The 15,000-nt window shown below is 43.8% G+C and overlaps 1 protein-coding gene across 2 annotated transcripts in view; it reads left to right on the top strand.

Annotated features, from left to right (window-relative positions):
* Gria1 (glutamate ionotropic receptor AMPA type subunit 1) overlaps window positions 1-15,000 on the top strand; it is a 302,305-nt gene that overhangs the window by 286,884 nt on the left and 421 nt on the right. For both annotated transcript variants that reach the window (XM_015492696.2, XM_015492695.2), the window contains exons 15-16: window positions 5,701-5,835; window positions 12,611-15,000. The exon at window positions 12,611-15,000 is cut by the window's right edge and continues 421 nt beyond it. In XM_015492696.2, the coding sequence (XP_015348182.1) occupies window positions 5,701-5,835; window positions 12,611-12,811 (336 nt within the window). In that variant the 3' untranslated portion in view covers window positions 12,812-15,000. The remainder of the gene's footprint in view (window positions 1-5,700; window positions 5,836-12,610) is intronic.

The raw sequence follows: 15,000 nt of genomic DNA, 5'->3' as shown, positions 1-15,000 counted from the left end.
CACCAGCAGGGTAGGTAAGTCCATCCACTCTGGATGTACTCACCTTCTCACCCTGACCCTCAGCAAGGCCTGAGGACCAAAGGACTACAAATCCCAACCATGTCCTCAGACTGGGTACAAACCCTCATCCTTACCCTCCTCACAGGTAAAGAGCAGTGGCCACCTGGAAGGACCTGGGAATTCATATAGTGATACTCTGCTCTGCTTGCTCCCTCCCCTTCTCACTAAATGCTCCTAGACTAAAGAGAACCCAGGGAGGGCAAAGTAGAAGGATATGGATGGGGAAAATCCCTGAGACAAAGAGGTGCAGAAATCATTTCTTCTCCCTAAAACCGTGGAGGCTGTTGTCTCCAGCTAGAATCTGCTCACGTTCAGGGTTCTTGATCTCTGTTAGGTAGAGTGGGCAAAAGCCTACGATCAACCAGTGACTTCAAGGTGCATCTGCTAAGAGTTGTGTGCTCCATGATAATGAGTCCAACACACAGCAGTCATCCATCTCAGAGACTGAGTGTTGAAACACGCTGGATCCTGCCCAAAGTCCCTCAATTTCCCATCACCACCCTAGGAGAAGGGACTAGACAGAAACCAAGATTTTCCTTTTTAAAACTGTTTCTTCTGGAACATGAGTCAGAAGCACCTCTGAGGACAGCAGACTTGATTTTCCTGGCACATAAGACCCCGTGCTCTCCAATGCACAGTTCAATCAGACACTCAACTCACACTGAGAGTTTCCTATGGGGACACCCACATCGCCCTCAGACTGAGGCCTCTGTTTCTGGAAAAAAAAAAAAAAAAAAAACTCCCACTCTGGAAAAGACTTCAGCTTTAGCTAGCACTTGAACTCCCCTCCACAACCCACATTGTCTCCTTGAGTTCTCTGTTGCGATTTTGTTTTGAGTCAGGATGTTCTGTGGTGCATTGTACAGCAGCCGGTCCCTGAGCACACACTGCTGAGAAGAGCCGCCCCCACAACCATCGCTTGCACAGTATTTGCCTTGCCAATTATTAGTACAATGGGCCAATTCTCATCCTGTGTTGCTCTTGGGGAAAATATTCAGGCTAGGGAACTGGCCTAGTTTGGAAATGGAACAGCAGAAGCTGCCAATTAACATGAGTTCCTTTTTTGCATCCCCGAAAGGGGTAAGTCTCTAGGGAGAATTTATTAAAGGCATGAACCCAGTCGCTCAAGGAACTCCATAGATACCTCAGATTTCTTGGGGCTAGGATGAGTGTCAAAGGTCACTTTTCCCATTCTGGGTCCAATGCTTGAATCTCTTACGTGACCTTGTCAGCTTCTTCTCTAAATATGTTCACGTTTGAGGAACTCACCATGACCTATCTGCTTATTTGAAAGGTCTTCCTACCTGTAGCTTCCCAACTTTGGTCTTAGCGAAAGAGTGAGTCTAGCCAACTCATCAGCCTCCATTTTCCAGAAAATAGTCAACCACTCCAGGAAATCATTCTTAGACCAAAAGATCAGTTTGGAAAAGCACAGGAAAAAGGCTATGATAGCAGAACAGCCAATGGATAGAAGGGTAGCTGAACTTTTTTGCATGACCCTGAAAGGGAAGGTTATAGAGTCAGCATGTAGAAGGCTTGCAAATGTTGGCATATTAGAAAACACATGGCATTTCAGAGGAATGAAGAGAGGAACCAAAGCTTCATCCTCTGCTTTGTAGGAGTTCATACTCTTACCAGAGGGAAAAGAAGGATTGGAAGTATTTGGAGACATTGAACCTCAGTCATGTTCACCAGCCGTGGGTGATGAGCAGCACCAGTGGGAGGGACTGGGCTCCTATTCAAAAGCCTTGGCTTCTCCATAGAACTTTCTACTTCTGCTCTAAAGAAAACTCTAAGCCTCTCTGGCTCAGGCCTGGCTCAGTCCTCCTCTGGAAAACTTGAGCCTGTGGAGTCTTGGAAATCTTGAACATTCTTGGAAGAGATGTTGGCTGAGAAACACAGAGGGAATCTGGGACAATCCCCCAATATGTGGGAAGAGCAAGGAGAAATATGGAAAAACAATGTTGTTTTTTTTTTCCTTTCCACATGAGGGAGGTGGTGAATCAAAGACAACAGGTTAAGGAGAACAGATGAAGGGGGCCTCATCACCATAGCAACAAGCCCAATGATTCTGAAAGACGGGATTTTTCTCTTTCTTTTCACCTGTCACTCTCCTTAGTACTGCCACTCTCTTTCCCTGCTCTTGGCGAGAGACAAGTTGTAACTTTTTCACTCCCACCAACAAGCTGCCAGGCTTTTGAGGAGTGCAGCTGCTATAAGATGGAAAGAGAAGAGGGTTCCCCAAAGGAACACTGGGAAGAGTCAAGTCCTGTCTCTTCCCTTTCCCTGGTCATAGCTGGGAAGCTTGCAACTTGCCTATGAAGTGTGAGCATCACTGTTTATATTCAAGACCACAAGGAATCAGAGCTCTAGTCCTCAAATAAAAAGGACTTTTTCTCCTGCCTCAGGATGGTCCATTGTTTTCCAACAGAGTGAGTCAAAGAGAGTCAGTAACAGAAGACCTTGGACTCCTTAGAAAGTTTTAAATTTGATACTATCAAAAATCTAATGGCCCTCATGAAGGAATCATAAAAACTTGTGTAAATGTAAACACCTCAACTATGTAAACTCAGACTATACCAACACCAGCCCTTCACCCCACACCCTATTAAATGATGCCACGTCAGAGAGTTGGGTTCCATCTGCTATTGGTGGTAATGGGGCTTATGTTATCCCTGCAATACAGAAGTCTTCCATACTGCCTGCTGCCATAGAATTGTGTTAACATAAATAAGGATCAGTGACTGTGTGTCCTGTGAGGTCCAGAGTTCCCACACTCTCCAGCTGGCCTCTTTGTCTGGGTTGTGTCCTCCTGAATCCCCACCTCTCCCAACACAGATCACCATCTCCCTGGACCAGAGACCTTCTTCCAAAGTGAGCAATGCTCTCTACCTCCAGGCAGGATGAGTTGTTCAGTCATTGGACCCTTCTCTTTGCACAGTTATAGAGAACATGCCTCTTCCCCCCACTTCCATTTGAATATCTGACCCTACTTCCTTCTAGACATGCCGGAAGTATAAACTCCATCTTCTATAGTCAGGAAGACAGGTACCTTCTTAGGATCTTTGGAAGATAGTAACAACAACAACAACAAAAAAAGATGTTTACCACTCCCTTATCTTTAATGGCCAACCATAACTTAGGTGAAATTGGGAAAGACTATTAGGAAGAAAATAGCTTTCATTACCAAAGGAGTACTTTTCACCTCAACTACTGAACCGCTGATCCATTTGTAAAGGTTCCATCCTTCTCGTCTACCACCTCCTCCATCCACTCCCTCTGCACAGCGCTCTTTGCTAAGATGTGAGCAGATGATGCATTAAGATGCCTCTCTCCCTGTGGCCCCCTCCAAATAGAAAAGTTTTATAGGAATTTCTCTTAACCACAAGTCTTCCAAGGACTGGGAAGAGTTACTCTCCATAGGAAGAATGACATACCTCCTCAACAACAAACAGGGAGACATTCTGAGTGCTCTGGAAATGATGTGAAATGGAAATTTACTTGTTCAGTCAACTCTTAAACCAGGCACCAAAATCAGTTTGCACATATCTCTTATCAGACCACCAGGCACCAAAATCAGTTTGCACATATCTCTTATCAGACCACTATCCTGGAGCGGAAGAATTTTTGCCCCTTTGAATAATTATTCCCACTGCTTCCAAAGCCAGACTATGCCTTGCCAAGTGTAACCTATATTCAAGAACCATCTGCTTTAGCGATACAGGAAGCCACCAAGGGGGTGTGCTTCAGATAATCCTACAGCTCTGCTGCTTCTGGGGTGGGAAGACATGCTGCGATTTGCCAGCTACAGTCCCCAAACTCAGCCGTGCTGAATCCTGTACAATGCACCAAGTAGAACTACAGCAAAGGATGCAGACTTGGTAAAGACGAAATTCCTACCCACATGCCCAGATCCTAACAGGCAGATGTCAGAGGAGATCCCAGGGTCACACAGTCTACCCCTTGTGTGGCTCCTATAGCCCACCTGAAAAGGAACACACAGAGAGGTATAAAAGTCACACATCCTATTCAGTGCCACCAACTAGACAATGACAATGTGTATTTGTGCCAGTGAGCCATGCATTTCATTTTAATTTAATGAGACACTTGTTGTACATTAACAAACAGTATAAACAAAGGCGTTAGACATCTGGAGATGGGGATCCTTCCAAAACTTAAAGATATTTTTTTGCCTGTATCAAGAATTTGAATAGCGACTCCCTCTGCCTGAGCCATTACTCTCCACCATGACCAACAGTTTTATTTGGTTGGTCCCACCTCTCAACACTTGGGAAAGTGTTGTCTCTTATTTGCCCACTTTTGAACCGCCTGTATATGACAGGACTCAGAGATGGTCTCTCTGACCAATGGACTTCCTCTGAGTTCTATCCCCTCCTATTGGATGACAGTACTGGGCCTCTGTCTTCTAGGAATTAAGCACCTTGCTGTGACTCTGTTCACCCAAATCCAATGTCAGATCTTTCCCCACAGGCGACAGGGACTTTTAAATTCAGCCACCTAGGAGTGCCTACGGTGTTTTTTTAGCAAACACCTCCAGCAAAAAAAAAAAAAAAAAAANGACTCAGGAGGCTGAGGCAGGAGGATCACAAGTTTGAGGCCAACCTCAATAACTTAGGGAGACCCTGTCTCAAAAAATTAAAAAGGGGATGGGACGTAGCTCAATGGTAAACCACCCTGGGTTCAATCTCTAGCAACCCACCCCCACACAAAGAGGAAGCTTAAAAAAAAAAAGCTGAGTTGAGAGATGGAACTGGCAGCTGGGGAGAGGGAGGTAGAGACTGCACGGTTCTGTTCCTCAAATCTCATAAGCATCTATTATCTACGACCGAAGGGAGGGAGGACGGTGAGTGAACATGTGGCTGCATGCTCCACAGTGAACCTACATGAACAAAGTCAGCTGCAGAACAGAGCCCGGAGATGATCCTATTTAGAAAAAAAAAAAAAAAAAAAATGGCACCAATTAAGCATAATTATTAGGATTTAATGGAACCATTTTCATTTAGCCTCAGTGTCTCTCTACTACTGCAACAGTCTCCCCTCCCCAGGTTTTTTCCCCTAAATTGGGACTGGGAACATCAAGTTAAAGTTATACATCACTGGGTCTTTATTATACTACAATAACTGTCTTATTAAATTGAAATCAAATGCACATCTAGGGGAAAGTTCATTTTAAGTACCAACTCTCAGAAAAAATGCATGGAGACATAAGCCATGAGCAATTCCAGTGTGTTGCTGAGCAACAAGGTATGGGTGTAGAGACCACACTGAAAAGGAAGGAAAGAATGGGGTAAGCTCAAGTGTTCAGATCTTGAAAGAAGATGCCCTGAATTTCTCGTGGCATCTCCCACCCTAAGAGAGGCATTGAGGAGAAGGGAAAATATAATCATAAATTTTACATCACCAGGAATGCTTGGGAAATTATTAAATATATATACACACACATTTTTCTCTTGGGGAATGTTTAACACTCAGGCAATAAGCTTTTTCCAACGATTACGAACGTTAAGAGGGTGCGGGGTTGAGTGTATGTGTGTAAATATGCTGTTGCTTGGATGGTCTTTGCCTCTTGACTCACTTATCTCTTCTCCCCTCCCCCTCCTCCCCTCCTCCTCTCCTTAGGACAAGACAAGCGCTCTGAGCCTCAGCAATGTGGCGGGCGTGTTCTACATCCTGATCGGAGGACTTGGACTAGCCATGCTGGTTGCCTTAATCGAGTTCTGCTACAAATCCCGTAGTGAATCCAAGCGGATGAAGGTGGCATCGTCTTCCCAGGCCTTTTTCCTAACCTGTTCTGTGATACAGCTGGTTTTCCTGAGAGTGTCCTTGCTAGAAAGGGTGGGGAGTAGTGGTAGTTGAAGTCAGCCTAAGCTAAGGGAAGAGAGTTGTCAGGAGGAGGTGACAAGACAGAGGCAATCGCGAGAAAGAAAGGAAGATGGGGTATGTCAGGGAAACACAGGGCTCAGGATAGCAACTGCATGCTACAGAGATGGTTCCATGAGGTTCAAGGTTAGATAGAGGTCTGAGTGGGCAGTCGGCAGAGTGAGAGATAAGAGTGATCTCTGCAAAAGCTAGTTCCCCAGATAGGGGAAATTATGTCTACCCTCTGCTCTGTGCTGCTCTTGCCATGCTTGGTAAACGGGGTCTTAGCCTCCACATTGTGAGATAGATACTGGCCAGGAGGATCGTGAACAGAGAAAGGTAAGCAAATTAGTTAAATGATCCCTAACCGCATCAAATACAGCTTCAGGCAACTGGAGAAGGGAAGAAGTGTGGAGGATTTGAGAGCTCTTGATAAAAACATGAAAACTCTCCAGGTGGGAAAGAAACCAGGCTAGTTCTATGGCGATCCAAAATAAACAATAAAAGTAATGAGTATAAGTGATTGAACACAGATGTTAATACATTGTACAGAATCTACCTTTCTAAAAGAAAATTACTCAAAAGTGAGAAGGACAATCCAAAAAAGGAACAAGCTTCCTATCATTGAAGGTATACAGTAGAGGGTGAAGAATTCTGGTTAAGGATATTGATTTGAACATTCAAAGGGGGTTTGGATTAAATGACCTTCATAGCCCCTCATATTTCATCATTTAGCCTCAGTAAGAAAATATTTATGGTAGTTAATCAATCATATGACCCATTCCGTGAGCAAAGAGTCCTGAGGAACAGAGGACTAAAGTGTAATCTGAGATCTTCAGCACCTTTGAACTTCAACAAAGAAGGAATACAGAAACATTGCTCCACCACAAGGCAACCTATGGTGTAGCTAGGAAGTTCTGTAGGAATTCAAAGGAAGGAGAAATTGGATAAGGTTTCTGGAGAGAGGAGAAATTAAGGAGAAATTCAGACAGAGAAGGCAAGAGAAGTACAGTCACTCAGGACCACATTGGAGCGGTAGTATGTTGGCCTAGGTTGTTACCTCGACAACATGATCCAAGATCCAAGGTAGGATTTGCTTTCCTGAATGTGTCTAAGAAGTTCACTTTCCCAAGTTGAGTACACACTAATGGATCACCTGTGTGATAGCCTCCTGTTCATCCTGTCTCTGCATGAGGACATCTGTCCTTTCCAGGGATACCCTTGGAGAAGACATTTCTGTAAATTCCCATTTATAAATTCTGTATTCAGGGGGTGGGGATAGAGAAAGAGGACCTTCTGTCCTGGCAATCAGACCTTCTGTCCTGGCATGGCGATATTGCCTTAGCACATCTCAGCACACCTCCTGCCCGCCTTGCAGGCAATCAGCTATGCTCACAACCTGCATGCCCCAGCCACCCAGTGTGTGTTTCTCATGTGCCTTTATGCAGGCTGATCCTCCAACCTGTCCCATAGGGCCCACTTAAAAGGGTAACTTCCTGGATATGTAATAACAAGGATCAATCAAGGGATAGAAGCATGATTGTTTGTGGCCCAAGGACCTAAGCACACCTCGGTCCTGCCTTTGACCAGCTCACCCTTTCCCAGGTGCTCTCAGAAAAGGAAACCACAGCAAAATCATTGACTTCCGACCCTAAGTCCAGCATTAACCTCTAAGGAGCTAGGCTAAACACAGCAAAACCCAAACAAAGCCTTCTTTGCCGATTCCATCCAAAATACAAGCCTAAAGGCTCTACTTTGCAAAGCCTGCTCCAATGGCAAAGAAGGAGACAGGTTAAGAGTTAGGTGAGCTACAACATTTACCATCCCCAAAACCTTCCCCATGGACCAGAACTGAACCAGAAACCCAGAGCTGGCCCAACACAAACCAATAGGAGTCCCTTCTCATTGACCCCTGGGACACTGTGCAATATGGTGGTCTGGAGAGCAAGCTCAGGAGGCTGAGTGTTGGGCATCAATCCATCTGCTTCATTTCTTAACTGTGGCATCTTGCTCAAGTTTTAGTAACTCTCCGATCCTCAGTTTTTTTATAAAATGAAGACAGTGGTAGTATACACCTCATAGAATTATGAGAATTATGAGAAATAATGGAGTCAAAGGGCTTGGCAAAATGCCTAAGCCAGAGTAAGCCCTCAATAAATAACAATAATAACAATGATTACTAGCATTTATGATAATCATCATTATTAGTGGGCAATAACATCTTCTTTAAAACTTTCCTTTTATTGCCCCTAATTTCATGTGCTAGGTGCTTTGAGCTATAGAGACTATGAGTTCCTTAAGTTAAGAGGGTCTGTCTGATTCTTTTTGTACATTCCACCCACTTAGAGTAAGTATTGGTAAAAATTAATGTGGAATTGTATCCAGAGGAGAAAAACCTCTTGAAGGAAGAGCAAAGTATGGGAGCAAGCCACTCTTAGGTTAAATAAATGCTACCACCTAAGTTACCCAGCCCAGGAAGCACGAAAACACCATCCAAGGTCATTTTGGCCCCATCTGTTTGTGCTCACAAAATATGATGTCACTCACCCTTCCTTTTACAACCAAGATGTTCAATCTCAGGAACTCTTGGAAACATTAATTCAACATTTTTCCATCATAGTCTCTTTAATTAATTCCATGGGTCGGCATGGCTTCTGCACAACTCACTGGAGCTCTGAATGGGATTTTTTATCTTCCAACTGCAGAAGAGATGCTGTCTTTATTCATCAACCCAACCCTTAATTTTTGAAGCTCCATCCACTCTTCACTGCAGCCATAGCACCAGCCACAAAGACAAATAAGACGTATGACCACCCTTAGATATCTCTGATCTAGCTGTCAAGGTGAACCATGGTCCATATCCCTTGCTGAGCATTCTTGAGACTCACTCCTCTTTTGAAGTGTTGAGAAGCCAAACATGCACATGTCACCGGCGCTCCTTTCACAAAGACATCCCGAGCACTGCTATACATTAAACAATGCTCCACACGGAGGATATGTTCAGGAACACATCAAGCACAGCCTCTCTTCTCAGGAAGCTGGGAGGTTGGTGAGAAAGACAGAAAGTAAACAAACATTTACCTGTTCGATGAGTATTACTGAGAAATACGCTCCGTGTTGTCAAGTACAGAGCTGAGCTCTAGACTGACAGGAGAATGGGAACAGGAAAGGCAGCATAGCTTCCCTGAGAAAGCAATGCTTAACAGACCTGAAGCATGAGAGGAAGGAACCAGGAGAAGAGAGCTTCTAGCAGAGGATGACTAGGGTCCGAGACCCAAGCACTAAAACTATTGCCCAGAAATGTAAAGAAGGCCAGAGAGATTGGCACCCAGAAAGACTGAAGGAATGGGTGGCATGGGAAAGATGGGGACTCAAGAGGGAGACTTCAGGCAGACCAAATATTTAGAATAATTTGATTTGTCCTAGAGTAGCCAAAAATAAACAACTTCACACACATTCTGTTTTGAGTGAAGTCTCAGATCCCCTGCCCTTCTCCTCCGCCAGGAAAAATGGACTGGCCTCTTCATCTTCAGCTGATGTATATCCAGAATAATCAGATTCCTTCCTATTCACCACCTTGCTCCCAAAGGAAAATGATCCCCAGCCTCTCCTACCCCCCAGGAGAGCTGCTGACCTTTCAAAATTATATGTGGCTGTGCTAACATGGGACGTGTTTAAGCAACAGCAATTGAAGGCTTACACATTTTCCTTGAATTAATGAGCAGCTGAGAGACTAGATAACAGAGGGGGAGCATCCTCTGCTGCAGGTGGTCACTCTAGTTCTTTGCATATGTGCCTGGGTGAGGTCATTACTGAGGTTTGAGTCTTTATTAGGATATTCTCTGACATGCTGAGGCTGGGAAGATTTTTCTTAACAATACAAATGAATGAGAGGCTATGATTGCTGCTAGAGAAATATGTCTCTGAAAAGCCAACTTGGGGGCTTTGAAGTTGGATTTCTCACTCACCTTTTTCTCCCTAAGTGTCCGTTTTAAAGCAACATAAGGATGAGCTTTAAGAATGGCTGGTGTATCGAAGAGGGAGAACAAAGGATATCATTTCTCAAGGTCAAGGGCAGGAATTACTTCAGCTAATGGGAGCTTAGCTATAAGGAGTAGGAAGAACCACATTTAGAAGATCATCTACTTTTTTACCGGGTCAGATAACTGTTACTTCAACAAGTTGGTCGTATGCATAAGTCAGTGAATGGGAGAAACCAGATCAGTTCAACCTTGCTTGCATTTTAGAATCAGCCAGGAGCTTTCAAAACTCCAGATGGGCAGACTGCACACCATACCTATTAAGTGGTCATCTCTTGGGGTAGGATTCAAGCATCAGGGTTTTCCCCACCAAATACCCTAGAGACTCCAATGTGCTATGAAGTTTGAGAACTAGTGTTCTACTTGATTTTCAGCATTGCTTTCCATTTCCATTCACTCTTTTCATCTCTTCTCCTGAGATTCCAGTATACTCATTTACTAGAAGAGAAGCCAGTAAGATGGTGGGTCCCATCTGTAACAGGTATACAAAGTCACTGACCTCTGAGAAATGCTCATCTTCCCAATGCCATTAATCTTGTCCTTTAAGATAAATTCATGAAGTTCTACCAACTTCTAATTAAATATTATGGGAATGTGTGAGCATTGTGAAGACAAAATCGAAGGTCATCTGAGGGAATTTTAAACCTTTTTTTTAATTAAAGGAATGTGGCAGAGAAAAATTATGAAGAATAAACATTCCAAGCTAAGCTATAGAAAGTTCCATGTTTTCTACCCATATACCCTCCCCCAAAAAAGTTAGTTTTTTTCAACATTTTTTTTTTTTTTGGTGAGAATAAGGAACTATTAATTCTTCATGTTTTCAGTTCACATTTCCCTGTGTAGCATCACAGTGGTGTTTATCTGGCCTTTGAATGCGATGCAAATGACACTTCCTCTGCCATGGAGGACTGCCAAAGGAGAATGTAAATAAATCAAGTCCCAGGGTTTGAGGAGGAGACAGAACCAGTGTGGGTGGAGTATCACATGGGGTAAATCTGTCTGAATCATGAATTTAAAAAAGAAAGAACATTTTAAAACATTGTTAGAATTTTCAGTAATAACAGAATGGCAGGGGGAAAAAAATAGGTCAAAATTGCCCGTTATATCTCTTTCTGACCCCAGAAGATTGACTGATTTCTCTGGAATCATGGCAAGGGAGAAAGCCATAGACATTTTTAAAAGGATCCTAGGTTGTTGACTTTTCTTAGACGAATTCAAGAATATTTCCTATTAAACGTCTAACTTCATGGTAGTCCCTCTAACAGGTAGCTGGGGTCCAGACGATAAGGTCTTTGGCCTGCTCTGGTGAGGTTTGTCTTCTTGTCTTAAAAAAAGACAAATCTTACCTGCCTGAAGCAGAATCATTACAAAAGAATGTAGAGCATGTGACCATAACATCAGAGGGGCCAAGCCCTGCAGTCGGAAGGCTTAGGAGGCAGACAGGAACAAAATAAGCCTTGAAGAGTGGGTGGGGTTGGTCTTAGACAAAGAAACCTCTCAACCCAGAGACAGCTCTTCGCCTTTATTTTAATTTCTACCAAGAAATCAAACCCCACTTTATACATTCTATGATTGTCTCTTAATGGGAAGTTAGTGGTAGACATGAAGAAAGTTTTGACTTTCATGCCATCGTTTCTTTCTTCAAAGGAATTCCAAAGGAAATCTTTGATCTAATAGGCTATGATTCTAGACTTAGTTTGTGGGCTTGAACAGCCCACTTAACACATCTGAATCTGGGGAGATCCTTTCAGTCCTTTCCAAATCTAGAATTCCAAAATGCTACAAATCACAAGGTTAGTAGCACTGGTCTGATGTGTCAATCTAGACATTCAGGTGACACATGTGAATGGGAAGGAGCTGAGCACAGATAATGATCTTGGAAATGCGCTCTCATTTTCTTCAGCACACACCCCTTTCCAGTTACATTTTTCATGCTGTCTTATTCAAACAAATCCTACATTCCCTTCGCACATACTGCTAGAAATAGGATGGTATTATTTTTTTTTCTGTAAAAAAAAAATCAGGTAGTTTTTCATTTGAACCCAACAATGATACATCCTCAGTTTCTTTTAACATTTCAAACCATTTTTTATGTGGTAGCACCATTATCGAAAAAAAAAAAAAGAAAAGTCTGTAATATGCCTAGGTAATCATATTTTATAGACATGGAGATTTAAAGGTCTGAAAAAGTAGTAAAGAGATGTGCACAAGGTCATACAACTGATAGATGAATTTTTGTCAGAACCAGACCTAGAATCCAGATTTCTTAAACATCATTCCCGGGAGATTTTCGAGTTGGTTGTGATGCTGTATTTACCATCATGGATAATACCGTGGAAATACTCCACCTTTAAGAATCACAGAATGTAAGAACCAGAAAGGAACTTAGAGCTCGCCTGGTCTAACCCACTTCATTAAACATTAAACCCAATGCACAAGGAGGGGGAAGAGAACTGCCCAGAGCCAGCCACACACCAGGTGTGTGAGTTGATGGGAAGCTTAGCGTTATGAACAGGAGAGCAGCTGGATGGGGAGGAGAGCTGGGATTCTATTTTAGGTCCCGATTGACTCATTCCCCTTACCAACCATTGCCAAGGACCTGGGGAAGAACCCCCGGTCCTCCTGAAAAGGGTTTCTGTTTGATCCCACAGCAATCCATCAACGAAGCCATACGGACATCGACCCTCCCCCGAAACAGTGGGGCAGGAGCCAGCGGCAGTGGCAGCGGAGAGAATGGCCGGGTGGTCAGCCACGACTTCCCCAAGTCCATGCAATCCATTCCCTGCATGAGCCACAGTTCAGGGATGCCCTTGGGAGCCACAGGATTATAACAGGAGCAGACAAAAACCCCTTGGGGAGCAGGCTCAGGCTCCCCTGGCCCCATCCCAAACCCTTCAGTGCCAAAAAAAAAAAATGACAACAAAATGAAACACCACCGCCAACCAACCACCGCAACCACGAGGAGGACGATTCGACCGATTTTCCTGAAGAATTCACAACCCATTTTGCTGACCCTTTTCCTTTTTCGATCTTCTTTCAGCCCTTTATGTTTGCTCAGTGAGGATGAAAAATAACACTGTACTGCAATAATGGGACGAGTAAACCTGTCTAACGAAGCCTATGTCTCTGAAAATGGAATTACTGGAATACTAATGAAGAAACCAGACTGTTTTTCTTTTAATTCTGTTGTTAATGTGTCTTAGTGTGTGCCATTTTTTTCTTATTAATTAATCCATGGTCTGCAGGTTCTGTTAGGCCCCTTCCTTCTTCTTTCTTCTCATTCCCAACTCCCTTCTTCTCCCTCTTCAGTTTCCAGATTGGAGATTCAAGATTTGTTCCACCTTACAAGCAAGAAAAGGAATAAAGCAAACTTCAAACGAATTCCCCATGGGGGGCTCTCCGCAGTACCCTCCACTCCTTGGCCCTGAGCCTTGGATGAAGACTGACCTTGGAGAAGTGGGCTGCCTTCCCCAGAGACCTAAGCACTGACCTAGTCAAGATCACATGTGAAAAGCAATTCAGAAGGAGGGTGGTGGAGAGGGCAAGGGCAGATGTGCAGATGGAGGAGGACTCGTAAAATGACTTCTGCTCAGGAAAAGGTTTCTTTAATGTGCAAGAGTCATTCGGAAGGCCATAGATAGTAATGGTATCTTTCTTCAGAGAGTCACCTTCAGCCCTGAGTTGTTCTTCTGCCATGCTCAGGCTCAAAAGCTAATGGGAAATTGGCTTCCCGAACCAAGTCAAGCCTTGGGAAGAGCTAACAGCCAGGGAGATATCACCCATGATTCTCACTTTTCCTTTGCTTGACATCTCAGCAGGAACCCCCTTGTGGAGTAGACTCTCTTTCTCTGCAGAGCCTCTGATGGGAGGGTTGATGCTATGCAAGCTAAGTGCAAAAGACAGGTGGTGGAAGAGTTTGGGAAGAGGAAGCCTCTTCAAAGCCCGCATGCAATGGAGCTTTCCATAGCGTGTCCTGTTCTTGGTTTGGGAGATCAACTATGAAGTTTAGGGCCATGCTGATGCAGAGATTTTCTTTTTTAATGTTAATAGAGTTGTTTTAGTGTCTGGCCAAATAATGTTCTGTCATCTTTAGAAAGAAAGATGCCCAGGGCTGAATTATTTTAAAGGGAATAGGGAGATGGATTAAGTTGATAATAATATCAGGGGACCTTAAGATCCCAGAGACCAATTTCTAATCCCAAAAGGCTGATCTTCTCCCTAGCTAAGACAGAAGTATTCCAATGACCAGAATCAATACACCCATGATTGCAACTACAAAGCTGGAGCAAAGCAAGACTGGAGAAGTGACAAGTTTCTTGGAGAGAAGCCCAGGCTGCCTAAAATTTTGGTTGCAAGTGGGAGTCACTGGCACATAGCTTTCTTGGAGACGCCAAATATCAGTCTTGGAGCAATTGGCTTCCGGGTCTCCAGCAGCCACACTCCTGGGTGCATGATTCAGTGTGTGTCATTTATGGCTTATTCTCTTGTCCCCTACTTCCATCCAATCTTCTCTGATAGGGGTTACATTAATAATTGACAAGCCTAAAGATTTTGGAACCTACCACTGCGGTGTGATGGGCTTCATCTGTATGTTCTCTCAATGGACACCCACCATCTCTATGTCTCTCCTATTCTTCTTTCATCAGCCATAGCAAATAACTATTCCAAAACCAATGCTTCATCCCTTCAACTCCAGTGTTATTCAGTTTCTCACTTGTTAATGTGGGCATGGTACATGAAGCAGCACACTCAAGGTGGCTTATCACTTCTCATTGCCAGCTACGGTCCCCCCAGAGACCCTCCCCAACACAGACTTTCTCAGCCCTTAGCCTACCACTGTAGAACCTGATGTGACCCACCATTAGGGAGTCTGCATTTTGGAAGAATTGGAAATAGCCCTCTACCATCAACATGCTTCAAAGACTTTTTGCCTTTGGCCTGGCAAGATACTCTCCAGCCATTGAGCCTACCAGTTATGTGATCTAATAGGAAGAAACTGTCTGTGCTAAAAATGAGAGTC

The sequence above is a fragment of the Marmota marmota genome, unplaced genomic scaffold (genome assembly GCF_001458135.2).
Source record: "Marmota marmota marmota unplaced genomic scaffold, marMar, whole genome shotgun sequence".
In the NCBI taxonomy this organism is placed as follows: Eukaryota; Metazoa; Chordata; class Mammalia; order Rodentia; family Sciuridae; genus Marmota; species Marmota marmota.
Note: the sequence above shows the minus strand (reverse complement) of the source record. Positions and strands in the feature narration are given on the sequence as shown.